We start from the raw sequence: 21266 nt of genomic DNA on the forward strand, positions 1-21266 counted from the left end.
ACAATGCACTCACAATGCTAATCAACTTGCCTGCTAAGGTCTCTCCTCCTCTTCCTCCTGGAACCTTCCTTGACAGATCCTTAAATATTCACTTTCCCTCAGAATTATTGCCTGTTCTACTCCTATTAAACTTAATGTTTTCCTTGTTCATGTTATCATTTGTCTTTCTATGTGAGGATCTTGTTCCCCAAACAGTGTTGGTATCTTGAAGATAGGGGTTCTGCCTTATACTTTATATTCAAGCACCTTGTCGGGACTTAAACAGGATAGGCAGCTAAAGAAAATGTTATTAATTATCATATAATCACAAATTCTCTAAAATCCATTTTTAAAGGCAGAGGATTTTGATTTATTCTTTATTCTGCACCTTTTATCAATTGTGTGTTAATCTCACTAATATATTTTGTATATAGTGATAAGCTCTGGATTTAGAGATAAAGGACCTAGGTTCAAATTCTGTCTCCTATTAGCTGTATGGCCCCCTAATAAGTCACTTAATTTTTCAATGTAAGTTTCTTCAACTATAAAGGGGATAATATTAAAATCATGAGCACCCAAATGAGATAATGCCTGTGAAAGGGCTTACAAAACTGTATGACTATGTAAGAAATTATAAACACTGCCTCCATATGTGCTATCCCCCTTGCATATTTTATGCTTTTGTCTTTGTAAGAAACAGCTGTTTGTGGGCAGGGATCACTTAGCATTCTTGATTAAGCATTCTGTCTAACCCTGAGCACAGGACACAAGATACATTAGTTTACTAATTGACTTTGGTGGAAAAGTGCTGCAGTCTAGTTCTCATTAACAGATACCATGGCTCAGGTTCAACAAATGCCATTTACCTGGATGTCTTTTATTTGCTTTTTCTGGTCTATAAAGTCTTTATTTGTTCATTTATTAATTTATTCACTTAACACAATTTAACACAACTGTCTTGAGTGGCTATCAGGGGGTGGTGAAGCATGCTAATAGATGCCCAGGAAGCAGAGTAAATAAGTACCTCAAGTAACATTGTTCTGAGTGAAACACACACACACACACACACACACACACACACACACACAAACTGATTGTAATAGAGGCATTGTATCTCATGAAAGGATGAGTTGACTCTGGAAGGGTGGGCTTATAGGTTGCCCACCCATCCACACTGTGTACAGAGGTGGGAAAGATAATTTCTGCCAAGCGAAGGTAATGAAAGTCGTCAGAGGAGGTATTCACTCTCTTGGAGACAAGTAGATGGATAAGCAAGGTAGGGCAATGCAAGTGAAAGAAACAGTTTGAGCAAAACAAAAGCACTCTGGGAACTATTGGTAGCTCACCTTGTGATTTTATGCATTCTGTCACTATGGAGTAAATAACCATTTTGTGCCAGACCTTATGCTAATTGATGAAGTTTCAGGGGTCATTGTAGGCATCACAGGGTTTGAGTGGTGAGGTGGTAAAGGAAAACTAGCCAGATTACAAAGAGCTTTGTGCAACCGTTTTATTCCATACATATTGGAGAGGGTTAAAATTATATGTGAATCTGCTGTCACTGACTCTTTTGTATTCACTGGAACTCTTCTAACCAGAGAAGGCAGATACCAGTATCAGGCTTTACTGAATACTTGGAGGTGCTGTCTTAAAGGATCGGTTAACATATATTTAAATGACGACAACATTCATACCCAAGGGAATTCAAGTACATAGTGAACAAATATGGGAAAATGAGCCATATTACCAGTAATTAATGAAACACAGATTTTAACAAGGCAGGAATTTCTAAGCTAGAAGACAAAGTAAAACAACAAAGGCTGGTGATAGCACCTTAGAGGACAAAAGAGTGAAATGCAAAAACTTTTTAAGGCAAGAAGATTTGGGTGGGAAAACAGGGACTCTGTGCAGCAGCGGGGTCACTGGGGTGTAGGTGTGGAAAGAACGCGAAACACAAGAAGCCGTCCCACTACCCCCGCCCCCGCCTCCCCTCTGACACCCCCCAGCGCCCTTCCGCACCAAATGTGAGAGCCGGCTCAGGGAGCCAGTGCATCCGAAGGACTCAAGCTGGGCGCTCTGGCGTCTCTAGGCAACCGATAAGCCCACCCATCCAGAGTCAACGCTTTGGTAATTGGCTCATTAATTAACCAATAGGAGCACAGGGGGAACTTCCCGCCACCTCTGGCGCCCGCTTCAAACAGCCATGCTCTTGCAACTGCAGGGGGACCTCTCAACCAAGCTTGAGGAAGGCGGAGACCTCCGCCTCCTCGCCCGGCCCCGAACCGGCCGGGCCCCGCCCACCAGGCGAAATTCTAGCGGGTGATTGAAGGAGGCGGCTGCTCTTCAAGAACCTCCGGCTCCGTGGGTTTGTTTGTGACTAGGAAGGAGCCAGCGGGTTAGAATCAAGGTAAGGGGGTTTGCTAGAAGTTGGTCTTCGGCAGGGGCTAGAGTTCCCCCGCGGTGACAGCGTCTGTGGCCTCCGGTGAATTTTGCTTCGCAACCGAGCTTGGGGTTTGGTTTGGAGGGGTTGCGGGGTTCTTGGGATTTGGTTAAAGCTTCCGCCGGGCTGACCTGCCCCCTCCCCAAATCGTGCAGTGGTGGCCTGCCCGCGGGTTACGGGGTTCAGCTTTTGACTTTTTAGTGTCATTGAGACCTCTTTAGTCTCCCAAGATCCTACTTAGAAGTGGTATCTGGGAAGCTCTCCTCGTCTCCTTTCCAGCCTGCTGGAGTAGCCTGGAGACTCTTCCCTGAGGACCCCCACCGGTGGTCACCTTGGTGCCCCGCCTGGCTCACAGTGGGTGCTCTGTGCACGCGTGTTGACCCTGTACGAGTGACGCTGGCACCCAAAGCTAGCAACCTAGGCTTCCTGGGATCCGTCGGTGCAGCTTTTGATCTCGTGATACCTACCTGTTTGATGTCCTGTGGCTGACGCCCAACCGAGTTCTTTGGTAAGGTCATTCATTTATGCAAGGCCATGCATTTATGTATTAATTCAGCCTGTGGGTGCCTTCTGTGCATTAGGATCACTCTCTTCTTCCTCTGCTTATCTTGAATTGATGTGTCCAAGCTGCTGTCATTAGTACTGAACACAATGTTGAAAACAGATATTGTCATCACTTGTTCATTTTGTTTTTCCCACCATGTCCTTTGTAAACTTGAACAATGCTTGGTAAATTGTTGAATGAAGAGGCCTTTATAGCCAGGTGTTGCAGGTCTACAGCAGGTTAGTATGCTCTGGCTATTTCCATTCTAGAAGGGAAGTTAGCAGGTAAGCAAGGAAGTAGAATTTTCTAACTTCCAGGGCAATTCTTATAACCAGTTCTGGGGCACCTAACCCTTTCTATCTTGTACTCAAGAACTGGAGTTTGATTTAAGCTGATTTTCACCATATACATCCATGATACCAGGCAGTTTACAGATGATTGCATTCAACTGAATAAGAGAGGCTGAAGGTGAAGCCATAAGCAAAGTATTGAGAAATGCTGTCTGAAAGTGCAAAGAAGTGACTAATTTCATGGGGTGGTGGTGGTAAGATTTGGGAAGGCATCTGGCAGAGATTACCACCATTTTCATCCCAGAGGAGGTTGTATTATTTGAAGTATTATGCAGGTTGTACATTCACCTTTTCTTAGAATACTGTTTTTACCCTCATTTCATTAATGAAGGAATGGTGGCAGTTTAAGATTGCACAGCTGATAAATAGAAGAGCCAAAATTGAGCCCAAGTTGTCTGAATGGGTTCCCTCATTCTTCAGCCACTTACACCATATTGTGTTCTTTGAGATCTATTTCTGATCAAAGCCTGTTTTTTCTGTAAAACCTCTTTAAACCTTCCTTTCTTGTTAGACATGTTATGTGCTTTGTATTTTCCCCTTTGATAGAATTTATTACAATGTATCATTGTAATTGTTAGTTTGCAGCATTGTCTCCCTAAGAGAGTGAGTTCCCCTTGACTGGTAGGTGCCATATCTTAGGTGCATATAGGATATATTCTGGCACACAGTAATGTTCAATACAATTTTATTAAAATAATGAATTCCAATAGGTATCATGCATATATTCTATTAATTTAGCAAACACTTGTGTGCCTACTATGACCAAGGAGCAGATACATTTAAAAAAAATTTTTTTTAATAGTTGTAAAGAGACAGAATGCCTTTGTTTATTTTTATGTGTGCAGAGGATCAACCCCCATGCTAGGCAAGCACTCTGCCACTGAGCTACAACTGCAACCTGGCAGATATATTTTAATTCTGCCTTTAGGGTGCTTAGTTTGTTCATTGAGTTAAAAAAAAAAAAGTACTTTTGCTTTGTAACCTTTAGCCCAACTAAACACATACTGTTTTTCTTCTTGTTGCAAGGAGGGCAAAGAAAATATAACCAGGGACAACAAAGTGAGTGTTCGATTAGATAACTGTGTCAGAGAACTGTCTAACCTAAGAAAAGAACAGATATTTATTTTATATATCTTGTTAATGGATTCAGGAAAAGTTTTCTATTTTAGGATGAAAATCTTAACTGGATTACGATATTTTTTAAAAAGCATATGTGTACTTCTTCATGTTAATTTTTTTTAAATGGTCTGTCTTTTAAGTCAATAAATATAGCAATATTTTTTATTTTACTAGTGGTATAGTATTGCCAAATTAATTCAAAAGTAATTTTTAATTTTGTAAATGTTCATTTAAAATATATTAATTGATAATTTTCAAAATGGTTTTAGCAGTTTATATTTTTGCCAGCAATTTATGAGCCATACACAATAACCAATATTAGGTGTTACACACTTTGAGATTTTTTTCAATACAGTGATTGAAAATGGCATTTTGTTGATTAAATGACACTTCTTTGAATTCTTCATGAGTTCTGCACTTTTTTCAAATTAACTAGCACTAACATGTTATTTACATCATGTCACTGCCCATTTTAAAATTGAGTTGCCTTTTTCTCATTTTCTTGCAAAAATGATCTGTTAAGACCTTGTTTTGCAAATATTTTTCTCATAATTTTTTTCTGACTTTGTTAGTATTGCATTTTTTTGATACTTAATATTTATTAATTATATCTTTTGCTTTATACTCATTCTGTGGTTAGGTTTTCAATCAATTTTTTTCCTTATGGTTTCTGGATTTACTATCATGCTAAGAGTATGTGTATTTAATATAGTCTTTTATTCTGAATATTATAGTAAAGTCTCTGATAGTGATTATTAGTGATGATTAAAGTGTCAAAGAAAAACATTTTTACTTTTAAATTTCAGTTATTTTAGTAAAAATACTAATTTCCTTTTAATCTTTTTTTAAAACCTCATTAAGTTGATCAGATTTCTCTTTATGCCAAAAATTGTCTCTTAAGGTCTCTGATAGTTTGCACTTTTTAGAAGGAAATCTTATTTATACCTTTTCTTCCCCAGCGGGGGAGATTTGGTCTTTTCAGATACTAATGGCATGGTTTAGACTTAAAATATCATTTTAAGAAAATGCAGTTTTGTCTTTTATTCTCTTCACTTTAAAAACACATTGTAGAATTAATCTATTTCCTGAGAAAAAGTAGTTCAGTATTTAATATTGTTCCTTTATTTAACAATAGGCTCTTGTAACCTTCAAAGTTCCTTTTCAATATTCAACTTCAATTAATGACCAATTAATAAAGGTTGGGGGAAAACCCCTCTCTTCTTTTTCTAATATAGGAGAAATTAATCCAAATTTATATTCTGGGTTGTACTTGTAGTTAAATGAAAGAAGAAGCGGGGAATATAGTAAGCAGAATTTAGAAGCAGCAAGGATTCATGGTTATCTTTAAGGGCCAGCTTAATCTGATCTCTTTATGGTGATAGTTTACCTGGGCTGGGATTTTAATTATCTGTATATACTGTAGTCTTGATATCTACTTGCAGGAGTGAAATAAATCGTAGAAACAGGAGATTATGTGTTTTCCTCTCACCCTTTCAACTACATTGTAGGCTTGTTACCATATCCAGATCTTAATCTTAGGCTGGTACATAAGAGAATTCTTGTAGGTGCTAGGTGAAGACAAGAATTTAGATTCCTCAAGCATATAGTTTTCCTCTTAGTGAAAGAGTGCTTATTTTCCTTCTCCCTCTAGTCCTGGCACAAGAGTAGAAAGGAGTAAGTATGGTTGGCCTAAGGAGCAGATGCTGGGAAGGTTAAACTTGGCATGAAAAGTTCAAGTTGATAAAAGTTGATTAAAAAGGTTTTGGATGCAGGTACCAAGAGAAGAAAGAATGAGAAGGTGGGCTGGAAATTAGAGGCTGGCCAAAAAACAACAATAAATAAACAACAATAACAAATAGGTATATGGGAATTTTCAGTGTGGAAATTCATATTTGTGTTAATGCCATATTCTGAAGTGCACATTTTATTTTCACATTTTAATATCCACAAAGTATGATGTGTCATAATTTAATTGACTGCTTTTTTTTGTAATAGTACAAATGGAATTATCATCATATAATTAAGGGTACCTTAGGTTTGATGAAATGGAATATCTTTTGGTGTTGGACTGTTGTGATATAATTCTCAACTCATAACACAGGGAGTTAAATATTTTTTCTTACTTGATAATTTTTTTCTTTTTTTCCTTCCTTTCTTCCTTCCTGGGGATTGAATCTAGGGCTTTGCCCATGCTAGGCTAGTGCTCTGTCCCTGAGCTATACTCCCCGTGACTTTTCTTTTATTTTGAACAGAGTCTTACCAAGTTGCTCAGGTTTGTCTTGAACTTGAGATTCTCCTGCCTCAGCATCCTGAGTAGCTGGGATTACAGGCTTGTACTACCACACCAAGCTAAGGAAGATAAATTCTGTATAGAAAATGCATTTCGATTGCTGGGTCTCTGTGCTTTTTATTTGAATTCCAGTTTAATGATAGTTTAGAGCCTGAAGGGTGTAGTGAGTGAGTTGTGGCTCAGACTCACATCAAAGTGCATTTCATTGGCATGAAGAGCACTGGACTGAGTGGTGGACCATATTAGGCCAGGTAATGGATGATACCTGGTTACTTTTTTTGGTCAGAATTGTTCAGAGTTTTGAAATTCTGGGAATTCTAGATATAGTGTCAGGATCCTTAAGTATAATTTAATAATCAACAGTCTTTTTAAGTGTGAGTAGTCAAAAATGCATCTCTAGTTGTTGCTTCTGCCACACAGTAGTGACTGTTCCTCAGAGAGCTTTTGCTGTTGCTTTTGGAATTGGAACCTCGAAGTGGCATAGCTTCTGGTTTCCCATCTATCTTTCCTTAGTATTTTGCTGGAACCTGATTGTATCAAGTTTACAAGCAGAACATTTAACACTTAGATTTCTGTTGTGTACTCTATAATGTTAGCAGATTGTAGTGGTTTCTGGGTAGCAATATTAACTCAGGATTTAGGAACTCACTTTTTGTAAAGTATGAAATTTGGATTTGTGTTGTTCAAAGAATGAAGAAAATTACTACCTGTGCCTTACATCAACTTGAAAGTTTTGTTTGAACTTGTTAATAAGATTTTTGTGTTTGGCACTCTTCTATATCATTATCATTATTTTACTTTTTTGCTCAAGCAAAAATTCTGTGTTAAATTATACTTTTCAGGCCATTAAAAAATTATTTGTACTTTTATTACCTATTTGCATTTAAAATTTTTTGAATTGATGCATGCAGATATTTTCTATGGATCAGAATTAATTTGTAAGAGCTCTCTTTATATTTGTAATACTGTTTATCATACATGAGTTACACATATTTTCTCCCAACCTGTTGTCTTTTGACCTGGGGTATGGCAGTTTTATTATGTAGTTTTGTTCTGGGGAGATTTTATTGGCTATAAAATATCTTCCCCTTCCCATAGGAGGACCATGTCATTAGACTTTGGCAGTGTGGCACTACCGCCACAAAATGAAGAGGAAGAATACGACAAAGAAGATTATGAAAGGGAAAAAGAGGTGAGTTACTCACAAAAAGGACTCTAGGCCCAATCTTTAACAATTTGTACTTAATGATAAAAATTATATCATCTTGTGTAATTTTGAAGGGATTTATAATTCTTAAAAACAAAAACAACAATACAACAAAATCCTAAAACCTGAAGGCTACTTGGACCTAAGAAGGTAGATAAGTGGAATGCTTCCTTCTTTGAGAGAAGAATAAAACACAACTTAGTGTTGCCATCAGATAAATAGTTCAATTCTTTAAGAATTTTTGTTTAGGAGACAATGACTGGCTGTGGAAGGAGAGGCCAAGTTTCTGTGCTCGGAACAGAAAATGGAGTCTTCAGGACGTTTACAGATGAGTGGCAGACAGTAAACAAGTAAATAACCAAATAAAGTAATTTGAGTAAGTGCGGTGTATCACTGGTTACTCAGGGAATAGGCCATTCTCAAATCCAATCTCCATATCATTTGATCAGCTGTTACAATTATGATCTTGCTTTTGCCATTTCTGTTCCCTCCATTGTTTGCATTGAAGATCAGTTGGAGAAAGTGCATTTAGTCTTCAGAAAAGGAAAGGACTTCATAAATAAGTGACTCAATAGTCAGAGGACACTTACAGCAAATGGAATCTCAAACCACAGACTACCACGAATAGACTCATATTTGGGACAAAAGCCTTCAATCATTTTATAGAAAAGTAAGGCACCATAATAATTTTTAAATTGCTGTACCTCTGGTGTACGGTATATATGGCAACATGGTATCATGTCAGTATTCATATCAGTTAATTGTTGCACATTATTCATATTCTTCACAACTTACTGGAGCTTAATTTTTTGGTGTACCATTTGAGAGTTGCTGTTGTAGTTGTCCTTGCTATTCAGTAGACCTCATTCAGAATATTTTAGGCAAATGTTTACTTATATACATTTGCCTAAAATATTTAAAGCTGGGCCACAAAAGAAGAATTCAAAAGCTCTTTTATTAACTCGTCCATAATGTAACAATGTGACTTTACAAAATGCCTTTCACCTAAAGTTACCTACAGTGTGATTTCACAATTATTACAGATATGCTTGTGGTTATGCTTGAGATAAGAATGGTTGTTATAAGCATCTATTGATAAAGCCACAGCTTAAGGTAGATTGTCATTTGAGATTGTCACTGTCTGTTGAAGTATACATGTATTTTCTGCAATGTCACCAGAAGTAGCTCTGTGATAATTTTTTGTTCCAGATAGTACAATTACATATGTATGTACATATATATATTCTGGAGCTGATAGTTTGGGGCAGAAATAACTTAGTAATGTGTGCTGTCAAGATAAATGCTCATGATGGCTCATTTAATGATAATATATATATATATATATATATATATATATATATATATATATATATATATATATATATTGAAAGTGATCTTGGTAAAAAGGGAGGTGATTTAAGTAGTAGGTAGCAGACAGAACTTTGAACCTGGTAATGCTGCTGTGGGTCCTCTTAGTATTTATATTGGTACTTCTCTAATAGAATAATAAAGTTTCATTGAGCTTGGAATTGTGTGTTTTAGAGGTAGATTTTCTAATCAGTACCTTTTCCACATTTTAACTGCCTTGCTTTTATGTAGTTATAGAAACATTTTAATATTTTGTTTCCACTAGAGGGGCCTAGTGTTTATTTACATTCCATATTATTTGATTTATTTAGTGAGATTTTCTTGTCATTCCCCAAGATAGCTCAAGAAGCAAATGGTTGTGTCTTGATATTATATATATATATATATTTTTTAAATCCATTTCTTATACTTTATCTGGATTGTGTCTTGTGAGTTTTTCCCAATGCTATACAGGTATCTTTAAAGGAATATTGAATGATCACTGTCTGGGTTGAAACTTAATTGTATACAAACAGGTAGAAATAGTGTCATCCAGTAACCAACTTCATGTCATATTGAATAAGAGGACAGTGGAAATGGGGAGATTCAGACTGTAGGTTCCAGCTCTGCCCTTGACCTGTGTTTCCCTGGCTTGCCCTTCATGTTTTCTGGACCTTGGTTTGCTGCTTGCCTTTAAAATGAAAAACTTGACATGGAGGAACTCCAATGATTGCTCTTGGCCTACAATACTATTATGCACCATCTACAGTGTGGCTCATACTTGTCTAATAAATGCTTCTCTTTCAGAGATACAGCAACCTAGACCAGGTCTCCCCTACTTATACTATGGAATTTAGTTTAGCTGATGAAATGCTTCCCCCACACCTTGCATCTGAACATAGCATAATTCATAAACTAAAGATATAGCTGCCAAGTTATTCTGGCCCTTTATCATTCCCATATTGGACCTTTTTAAAGTATGTTTTAAACTTGGTTCTTTGATTAAAATAGATCTGCTTAGTGTGTATCCATGAAAGCTTTATTTTATAATTCATTTAAAAAAATACCAGAATCTCTTCAGAAGTGCACTTGCCAGGTTGCCTGCTCCAAGGGTAGATGACTGTTGGTTACTCCATTTGTTGTTTTTCTTTTGGGAGAAAATGTATTGTATGGTTTGTCATCTGAGAACTTCTGCTTTCATGAATACCAGGGGATTATAGGCTCTGAAGACAGTCTGTTTAGTCAATTTAAGTGGAAAATCCTAACAAAGGGCTGACATATTGTCTGTTTTACATTCACTCCTGAACAGAAGTTGTTGATGAAATTCTTTGAGTTAAATGCCCTCTTTTTCTTTTTATGAAATAAACATGAAGTAATAATGGAAGAGGAGTTTATAGAATGATTTAGAATGTGTTTTAGTAGAAGCTTTAACAATAACATATTCTCTTTTTTCTAGGGGAAGTACCTCTTAAATTACTAATTTAATTTATAATTGTCGATAGACAATTATATTCCACTGAGAAGATTGTTACTTGCAGTCACAAAAACAGTCTGTTGAATTTGAAATTAATGAGGGATTAAATTTTGTCATTTATAAGGATTGTAATTTTGTCCTTCAGTATGTATTTGGAAGGTAGCAGATCTAAATGAGGAAAATTTAGTTTCTAAAATTCTCTATTTGTTATCATGGATAGGTCAATATGGCAATTTTGTGTTTGGTGACACAAGGTTTAATGACCAAAAGCAAAATCTATTTGACAGTGGATAGGAGGAGGGCACACTTTGATCCTGAGCAATGGAGATGTTGAGGGTGGGATTTTGTTCCTGAATGACCTTATTAGAAGGACTTCATCTCATTTCATTTCTCTCTGTCCTGAAAGTTATAGAAGGTAAGGAGGAGGATCCAGCCATATCAAAGAACTTGATGGAGGAATTTTTTGAAGATGAACTAAATTGTTTAAAAATATTAGCATATATGTAAAAATATAAGACTCTAGATACTACACGGATGAGTTTTGTTTTTTTAAATAGCTTTAATTATTATTTATTTATTGTTATGTGGTGCTGAGGATCGAACCCAGCGCCTCATGCTTTCTAGGCAAGCTCTCTATCACTAAGCCAGAACCCCAGCCCCAAGGGCTGAGTTTTCTGGTTAGCAAGTTAATCTATGGATCCAGAAGCATTTTGATCAGCTGATTTCTCACACTCAACTTAATTTTCTTCCATGGATGCCAATTTTGTGATATCACAAAGAAAACAACAATAACTGCTTAATTATTATGTAGCTATTTCTGTCTTTGTGAGGCAGGGGGAAATGAATGGTTCCAATGTCTTTGGCAAGGTTCCCCTGATTTATAAGGCCATGTACTTGCACCTCACTAAAGGTTTAGAAGAAAATATTCTTTCTGTTCAGGAATCCTTACTTGATGTAAATATGAAAAATTGATTTTATTGTTATTTTCTCTTGTGTAACATGTGAGGTAGTGTTTTTCCATAAAGCAGCGATGCTTAGTTCGGACAGAACAGATTGGGCTACTTTTGAAAGACATCTTAGATATTTATTTTTTCCCCAGTACATTGTCTTGATAGCATGGTTTTGCTACCTTTCACTTGAGGCAAGTAATATTCTTATATATTGATGTGTTTTGTTTGTAGTGTGTTTTTTTTTATTCTTTATAATTTTTAATCAACTCTGATGTGTCTATCACTAAAGTGGCAAATTGATTTTTCAACTACCCTGCATGAGCAGATAGGCAAGGATTTGGTTGTTAATATTAGTATTAAGCAGATTTAAAGGTGAAGACAACTTTTCATTGAAATGCATTTTTCTTTTGTTTCATCTTTAACCAATCAAATTCACTGAGAAAACTTTTTTTTTTAAATTCAGGAATATCAGAAATATACATGGAAATAAGAAAGTATCTACTTTGTCTACTTCACATAGTCCATTCTCATTTCCAAATTTTATTTCACCATAACCTCGTTAACAATTTGGAACATTCTTTTCAGAGCTTTCCTAAGAATATATTTATTTTCGTTTTTACCGAATGTTTTAAGAAAGATTGTAAAAAAAATTCTAAACCCAATACTCAGATATGAACTGCAGCTACGTTCCATTTTTTTTTATACTAGTGACAGAGAAAGTGGAAAACAAAAGCAAAAAAGAAACAAAAACCTGCCATAAACCAAAGAACATCTCATTTTTTTCTCCAAGGTTTTATAGAGTATTTAATGTCTTTAAAAGTCACTCATTACACAATTTTATGGGATTGAATTATGCACTTTGGAGGGACTTAGTCAACTTGTTAACTGGTGCTTAATTTCTTAAAAACAAGTCATTATAAGCAGTCCCCTTACAAACTGTTTAGTCACATAATATTTGAATCTTCTAATTGTTACAAATTTTAACACACTGTGTTGGGACATGAAGAAAGACAATTACCCATCTTGAAATTCGACAAATTTTTCTTTTTATCACAATTTATCTCGAAACTTGAATGGATCTATTTTATCTATCTAGTTCATGTAGGCAGAATGTTAAGAAGAAAACTTTCCTAGAATAAAATTGGAAAGCAAAGTCAGATTATTTTATGTTGGTATTCTGCTTTTGAGAATGCTATTGTAGAAAGCCAGAATCTTCTGGCCCTCTTTTTACTCAAATGTCTTATTATAGTCCAGAGTATTGTATATCTTTTCATTACTGGAATTATATAACTGACTACTAATTAATTACTCCCAACAGGGTTTCTCTCACATTGTGGGAGCTTATGGACTTTTAGGCCACCTGCTGCTGCTGTTCTTACCACCTAGGCAAAGTGCATCTGGCAACTCAGATTCCCTGTGGGATGTCTGATTATCAAGTCTCCAAGGTCCAAAAAGGGGCAAAACAGGACTCTGCAATGCAAGTCTTCCCTTTGACAATATAATACAGTGATTATGCCATTATTATGACTTGCTATATTTATATAAAAAAGTTTTTCAATCTGCTGTAATGTGTGTATTTTAAAATCTAAGACCTTTGTAGAAAAAAGTAAAGCCTTCTAACATAAATCCTGATATTATGCATTTCTGTTTCCTTAAGTGAAATGATGAACATAATTCATGTGGAATTTAAGAAATTAGTTAAATGGAAGAATTAAACCTCCATGGCTTGTCACTTGCTGTTCCAAGGCAGCTTTGGTTGGCATCTTGGGTTTAGTCAGTGATACTGATGTGGTCTTTTCTGACTCAGTTGCAGCAATTGCTCACCGACCTTCCTCATGATATGCTGGATGATGAGCTCTCCTCCCCTGAACTTCACTTCTCAGACTGTAGTATGGACGGCACAGAGGAAGAGTAAGGACCTAAAATCACTTTTCCTTGCATGTTGCATTTTATGTATTTTTTTTTTTTTGGTTCTTGCTGGTAATAATAATGTAAGCAATTGTAAAAATTGTTGACTTAATTCTTAAATCTTTGGGTAAAAGTTGATGGGGAAAAAACAAATATAAGAATCTTTGGGTTCTCTGTGTTTATATCTAAATAAATGATAGGCTTTAAATCTAGAGTATTGATTTTTCTCAAGACTGCATCCTTCTGAGCAATTGGAGATGAACTGGAACAAGCATCAAATTCTGCCCAAATCTCAAAGTATAAATGTAAGTATCTGGTGTGATCATGACTGTGAATGAGGGTGGGAATAGATTTTAGAGCTTTTATTTTACTCTGTCATCTAATAGCACTATAATGAAATTCAGGGCTTATATATTGGAGAAAAAAGTGGCAATGGCTGGGAAGAGAATCAAAATAAAACTGAAGACCAACATCCTGAGTACCATCTCAAAGAAGATGGAGATGAAGGTGGGAGTGGCTATAGTCCTCCAAGCAAAAATGAACAGACTGATTTGTATTGCCTTCCTGAAAACTTCAGGCCTTATACCAGTGGTCAGAAGCAGGAATTTAATAACCAACCAACCAGTGTAGTTAAATTTTCTGATCCTCAGAGGAACCATTTTCAGGTATTGTAAGAATTTGACTTTTAAGAATTTGTGTGTACATGCATTTGCATGATGTATGCATGTGTTTAAGAAATGCATGTAAATTCGATGGTAAGATGATTTATTTTAACTACAAGAATTTCTGAGGGTACAAATATTCAGCTGAATTAGTCATGCTATCTTCTGTTTACAATCAAATGCAATTATGATCTTAAATCAAAAGTTTAAAATAGGAGCTTTTTGGAAACAGTTATTTAAACATTAAAAGTGAAGTATGCTATAGAATAACTGTCCTGCACTGCTGCTTCTGGCTCTGCTATTTCAGTGTGCTTCAGTTAAAAGTTATGTTTAGGTGTTTTGATAATAGGGTTTAAAGGAGTAATTTTATAGATTACAGCATTTGGTTTCCTCAATTTTCTTGCTTGCTACTCTTATAACAAATTTTAAGTCAAACACTTCAAAGCTAATGCCTGTTTTGTGTGGTGTTATAGTAGTAGACAGGATGAATTAACACACTTTGTTTTTACTGTGAGCAAGTTTAATGAAGTAAGACCTCAGGATACAGTTAGTTGCTTTGCTTCATAGAATTTTCCAATGACAACAAATGCCTCACTTTGCTAATTGCTATTCTGTGTCACTCAATGACAGGATGATTTTTTTTGGTCCAATTAAGGTGGCTATTTTTTCTCAATTCTATTTCTGGACAATGTTACTCATTCCACAACTATTGAATATTTATTATGTATAAGGCATTATATCACATATTCTTGTTATTATGTGCATTTTTATATTCTCTAGATGTTGAAATCATCTAAATCATTTGTAATAAAATATTTGTGTATAATTTCATTGGGATTTGAGTTTTATTTACAAAATTATACAATAATTGTGTTCAAAAGTACAATGAAGTATTCAATAACAATAAGCACTGTTTTTGAGCAGAGATGTCTATAAAAAAATTTGTAATGATACCATAATTAGCTTCTATAGCATAAAATTAAGGTGTCTAATTGAGAGAATTTTGGAAGAGAAGGCCAAATCCTAATTGTTCATTTCATTTGTCATCTTATAATAGCAATTTGGTTCATCACAAGGTCCCAGTTGTCAAGCTTTGGCGCCATATAAAGTGAAATATAAACCTTATCAATCTTCTGTCCAGGATAACTTTCCAGTCCAGGAAATAGCAGGAAGTGACACACTTGAAGGCCTGCAACAACAATTCCTAGGAGCTAGTGAAAGTAGGTATTACATTTACAGTTATTTCTAAATAACATAATTGGGAAGTTTTGAACACTGAGTGGATATTTGAGCATATTCAAGAATTATTATTTTTTTTAAGCATGACAGTAGAACTTCTGTGGTTGATATTTCAAAGAGTCTTTATTTTTAAAGCTCTATACTGAAGTATTTGTGAATAAACGATAGAAAGTCTAGAACTTACTTCAGAACAATGTGTTGGGTAGGAGTATAGATGAAGCAAAACTTGCCATGAATTCATAATTGTTGACTGTTCCTGGGAAACGGGTGTATGTGGGTTCATTATGCTATTCTTTCTGCTCTCATATTTTTGAAATTTTACATAATTAAAAAGTTAAAAGAAGGAAAAAATATATTTTTTAAATTTTGTATTGGGGATTGAACCCAGGGTGCTTAACCTCTGAGCCACATCCCTAACCTCTTTTAATATATATATATATATATATATATTTTTTTTTTTTTTTTTTTTTTTTTTGGTCTCTCTAAGTTGTTTAGGCCCTTGCTAAGTTGCTGAGGCTGCCTTTGAACTTGTGATTGTCCTGGCTCAACCTGAGCTTCTGGTATTATAGGTGTGCGACACTGTGCCTGAAAAAAAGAAAAAAATTTAACAATATTTTAGTCATTCTAGATTGTTAAGAACTTTTTATGAGCTTCATATATTTCTTATTGGACTCTACTTTGGAAAAAAGACAATTTTCTCATCAACCTCAGATTTTTTATTACATAGAAATGTAATTTGACAAATCAGCCACTATTACCTTTTCTTTTGAGTCTTACAATTTTTGTGTAACGATTAGGCAACTCTCATATATATATATTACTTTATGTTCAGAATTTGACATAGGTCTCAGATTTAGTCATGTGGTAGTTGCCTCCAATGTTTTTTGTACAGTGTGTACATCAATATGATAATAAGAAAAGAGCTTATAGCTACTAGAGAATTTTGAGATGAAATGCTGGTATCATAAATATCAAAACTTGAACAGTGACTATCCTGAATTGTATATCTAGCTTTTATTGTCATGCTCAGTGGCATAGTAAATTACTTCTAATTATTGTGTGTGTTGCAAAACCAATGTGATTCTAGAGTGTGACTACAAGTTTTGTTGTTGTTTTTCCTTTAATTAATGGTGGAAAGGTCATTCTGGATACTCTGGGTTACCTGGGCTACCCCGAGAAAACTGGATACATGTTGTGATTTCGTAGTATTGCTTCCAGCATATGCTGGAATATATACCATGGGATGATACCTAAAAGGTAGGGAGAGGCCCAGAATTCACTTTCTCCTGAAGGAGTCATCAGCAAATATGGTGTCCTTTCTTTGTTCATATGTTTCTGTGGGATGAGGAAGTGTATTTGGCACAATTGGCTTTAGGCTGAATAACAGGCATCACAGCAGTGGCCTGGTGTTTCTGTGTCTCCTGGTCTTTCTGCATACATAATCTTTCAACACCTTTCTTATCTATCTACGTTTTTAAAAATTGGTTACATATTTGCCTAAATTTGATATTTGGAAGTTAATTAAATAACTTAATGGGGGCTGGGGTTGTGGCTCAGTGATAGAGCGCTTGCCTAGCTTGTGCAAGGCCCTGGCTTTGATCCTCAGCACCACATAAAAATAAATAAAAATAAAGGTATTGTGTTCAACTACAACTAAAAAGCAAATATTAAAAACAAAAAAATAAGTTAGAAATTAAAATAAAATAACTTAATGGAAGAATTAACTTTGGTGATTACAGCTTCTTATAGCAACATCAGTTTTAAAAAAATGTGAGTTTGGAGAGGTGGAGTTTGCAGACTTTTTTTTTTTTTGAGCCAGTCTTGCTATAAGGCCTGAGGACTGTGACTTGGAACAAAGTTTTCAGTCTTTGTTTTTTGGATTTAACATAAGCATCTCTTTTTAAAAAGGGGACTGAGGTATCTTGTTAGTAACTAAAACTTCCTAAATTAGTAAGTAAAACTTCCTATTACTGATTATAGAAACATTAGCCTAGTTAATAGAAAATGTGAAATATTTATTGTTACATAATTGAAGCATTAGCCTTCTCTTACCAGTTATTATTTTCATTTTTTCCCTAATCTTTTTAAGTGTTCCTTTAAGATGACTTTGATTCTGAAAGATTTGGAAGTTCTTTATTAGTCTATTCGTAGTTAACTAATAGAGCAGTTATGTATATAAAGACAATATATTTAGCACTCCTGCCAAAGAAACACTATTTTGAGAGGGATATCTAGCAGGTTTTTTAAAATATCATTTTAATAGAAAATGATATACTTATTTTGTTTTTAATTTTATGAAAGCATATTACTCTATTCTGTTGTTTTTATATGCAGTGATTTTTAATTGACCAAACTGGTCAATTCAGAGTAATACCCTAAACCAGTAAATTTCACATTTTGGGGGCAGTGACACATAGTAAGAAGTACATTTTTTTACATTGTGATATGGTCCACAATATAAATCAATGTAAGTAAATATATGTAAATGAAAAAAGTTTCACAGGGGCTGGAGTTGTGGCTCAGAGGTACAGTGCTCACCTAGAATATGTGAGGCACTGGGTTCGATCCTTAGCACCACATAAAAATAAAATAAAGGTATTGTGTCCACCTACAAATAAAAAAATAAATAAATGTTAAAAAAGGAAAGTTATTGTTAACAACATGAGGTACTCTGATATATTACAGTTGTTCTATCTTGATTTTTTAAAAATATGAGTCATAGTCCAATACACTGTTTTCACAGTACTCTCAGAGATATCTGCACAGCTTAAAAAACACGGCCCTAAATGACCATACATTTATATCTTGGTTTGTTTTTATCTAACAAATTGTCTTTAATTCTGCAGATTCTAAAGAAAACATACAGATTATTCAGCTTCAGGTTCTTAATAAAGCAAAAGAGAGACAACTGGACAACTTAGCTGAAAAATTAAATGAAAGTGAACGTCAAATTCGTTATCTGAATCACCAGCTTATGATAATTAAAGGTAAGATACCAATTGCTGGGTGCCAATGTTTATAAATTACACTAGAGCCAAACATCTTGTTTCCAACATCCTCAGTTTATTTCTTCTTCTGTTTTTTTTTTTTTTTTTTAATTATTTCCAATCACCTCAAATTACTTGGTTTGAGAACTTACAGTGAAATAGAGCAAGACAAAACTCTAGGACTTCTGAGCCCTTTTCTTGGATTACTTCACTTCAAGTATATTATTTTGGAGTGCTCATTTTTTTCCCCTATTTTCTTCTTTTCCTTTATTTTATTCCCCCTCCTGTTTTCTCTTAAGCTGTTAGAATCAATGAATGTGATTTAACTATGCTGATGGCATTCTGCCCTAAAAAAGCTGTTGACTTCTTATGTTATTAAGTATGCCAATTCCCAGAGTGACTGTTTAGTTTGCAATGCAGCATTTTCTGAACCTATAGATTAGCATAAACATTTTAAGCCAAGTAGGAGTATGAAATCCTGAAATGTTTTTGGTGTGCCACAGAGAAAAAGGTGTCATTTCTGGTGTAATCACATAAAGGGAATTCAGATTCAGATGATAATTGGTTATTCTTCATGTTGTTTGTAGTTTTGGTTAATGCTGAACTTTCATTGGCAGAATAATTTTGTGACTGAACTCCAGTTCATTTCAAATTTAATTGATGATGAAAACCTCTTTTTCTGTAATGCTCATAAAATTTATTTTGAGAGAGAAACTTGTGAACTGTTACTTCAAAGAATTTAAGATTAGGTGAATGAAAGAGTTATTTCAAGTATGTGTAGGGGGCAGGTAGTCTTCAGATACCTTTTTTGCTTAAAAGGGGTTTGTCACATCAATGTAGCTTCTCAGGTTAAAAAAAATGCTGAAATTATTAGGAGATTCTTTTGGTCCAAAGAGGATATAATAAAATGTTAAAGGCAGCATTTCTGGTTCTCTGAAATATTTTTGGTGTCACTCAACTATTTTTTTTTTAATTTTAGTCATTTTTCTTATTTTCTTTAAATCAACTAAAGTTCATATGTCTGAATTGAATTTGTTCAAAAGTATTTATATAAATCTGATAAGTATAAGGACAATCAGGGCCCCTCTACACTAACATTTATGTAAACATTTTTAATGCTCTAGATGAAAAGGATGGCTTGACTCTCAGTCTTCGAGAATCACAGAAACTCTTTCAGAATGGAAAAGAAAGGGAGATACAGCTTGAAGCACAAATAAAAGCTCAAGAGGCTCAAATACAAGCATTAAAAGTCAATGAAGAAAAGGTACCTATTTTAACTTTATTTATGGTAAAAGAAAAGCAAAATGTTATTAAATGAAGAGTTTAGTCACTAAACAAAACTTTTGGTAGAGTAGAAATAAATTTAGAAGAGCATTTTACCTTCCTCCACCTTGCTTCTTGTCTGACCTTGGAGGAGGGGTGCTGCCATTCTCCTGGCCACCTACACATGTGTCCAGAAGACCAGCTCCTTTCTTCCCTTTTCTCCAGTCAGCCATTAAGTTCTGCTGACACCCCCTCTTCTCTGTCCATTCAGAATTTTACCTTCTTATTGCTAAAGTCTCTTAACCTGGTCTCTAGTCTTTACCCTTCCACATATTCTCTTATGACCATCTGAGTAATCTTTCTAGAATACAGTTTTGATTTTGTTATTCCCTTATATAAAGGCTTTCAGTGACCCCAATTTACCTTGGGACAGAATACAGTAATCAGGATGACTCTCTGATCCTTGACTCTACTCTTAATCTCTTCAGACTTCACAGTCTGTTGTCTTTCTATACTCATATGTATCATTCGCCTCTGGTGTGCCTTTTCTACAGCACACTCTTTGATTAACAAATCCCTGCAAACAGGTTTTCTCTAAGTCTCCCCTGCTTCCTTTCTCAAACCATCACATCTATTATAATAGATCAAGAACACTTTGAAGGCATCATTGGGCTGCCCTCATCTTTGTAGACCCATGATCTAGGCCAGCAACTGGCATGTAGTTTGGTGGTTGGTATATGTTGAGTGAATGTAGTTGTTCAAAGTTGATCCATTTTTCTTATATATTTCTTTATTCAGGCTCTGATACCATTGTAACTAACTTTTTGGTATGCTTTGAAATTGGTAATTAAGGTAGTAAAAAAATTTGTGTTTTGTTTACGTTTTCTTGTCTAGATCTTGCAAATAAACTTTTTATGTTTTGTAAAAAGAAATCTTGTTGACATTTTGATTAGCAAGGCATTGTAGTTTATCATTTTATAAATGAGTTCACCAAGTTTTGGAGAGGGCCCAAGTTTACAAAGCCATGTATTGACTAAGCATCAGAACCTAAATTTTCTGACTCCAATAGTTTCTTTTCTTTTTTTTATTTTTCTTTTTATTTTATTTATTTATTTTTAGTTGTAGATGGACACAATGTCTTTATTTTATTTTTTGTGTGGTGCTGAGGATCGAACCCAGTGCCCTCCACATGCAAGGCGAGCACTCTACCACTGAGCTACAACTCGTTTCTTATCCTTATCTAGAGAAGGTATTCTTTTTTGGCTTGGTGGAGTGGGGGATGAGGCAGGTGATGACTGCTGCTTCTTAAACATTTGGGGAACTATTCTTTAGATTCACCTTTTTTTGGATAGTGGATTGAACTTGGGGACTCGACCACTGAGCCACATCTCCAGCCTTATTTTGTATTTTATTTAGAGACAGGGTCTTACTGAGTTGCTTAGCACCTTGCTTTTGCTGAGGTTATCTTTAAACTTGTGATCCTCCGGCCACATCCTCCTGAGCTGCT

At 35.1% G+C, this 21266-nt stretch overlaps 1 protein-coding gene across 4 annotated transcripts in view; it reads left to right on the plus strand.

The window, feature by feature from the left end:
* Positions 1-2284: 2284 nt before the first annotated feature.
* Cep152 (centrosomal protein 152) overlaps positions 2285-21266 on the plus strand; it is an 80789-nt gene continuing 61807 nt past the window's right edge. Inside the window, exons 1-9 of one of the 4 annotated variants that reach the window (XM_013357650.4) lie at positions 2297-2386; positions 2699-2927; positions 7821-7914; positions 13508-13611; positions 13841-13913; positions 13995-14273; positions 15328-15490; positions 18356-18496; positions 19621-19760. In XM_013357650.4, coding sequence (XP_013213104.2) covers positions 7828-7914; positions 13508-13611; positions 13841-13913; positions 13995-14273; positions 15328-15490; positions 18356-18496; positions 19621-19760 — 987 coding nt within the window. In that variant the 5' untranslated portion in view covers positions 2297-2386; positions 2699-2927; positions 7821-7827. The other 3 variants (XM_040274992.2, XM_040274991.2, XM_040274990.2) reach the window with 3 other exon arrangements.

The sequence above is a fragment of the Ictidomys tridecemlineatus genome, chromosome 5, assembly GCF_052094955.1.
Source record: "Ictidomys tridecemlineatus isolate mIctTri1 chromosome 5, mIctTri1.hap1, whole genome shotgun sequence".
Classification (NCBI taxonomy): Eukaryota; Metazoa; Chordata; class Mammalia; order Rodentia; family Sciuridae; genus Ictidomys; species Ictidomys tridecemlineatus.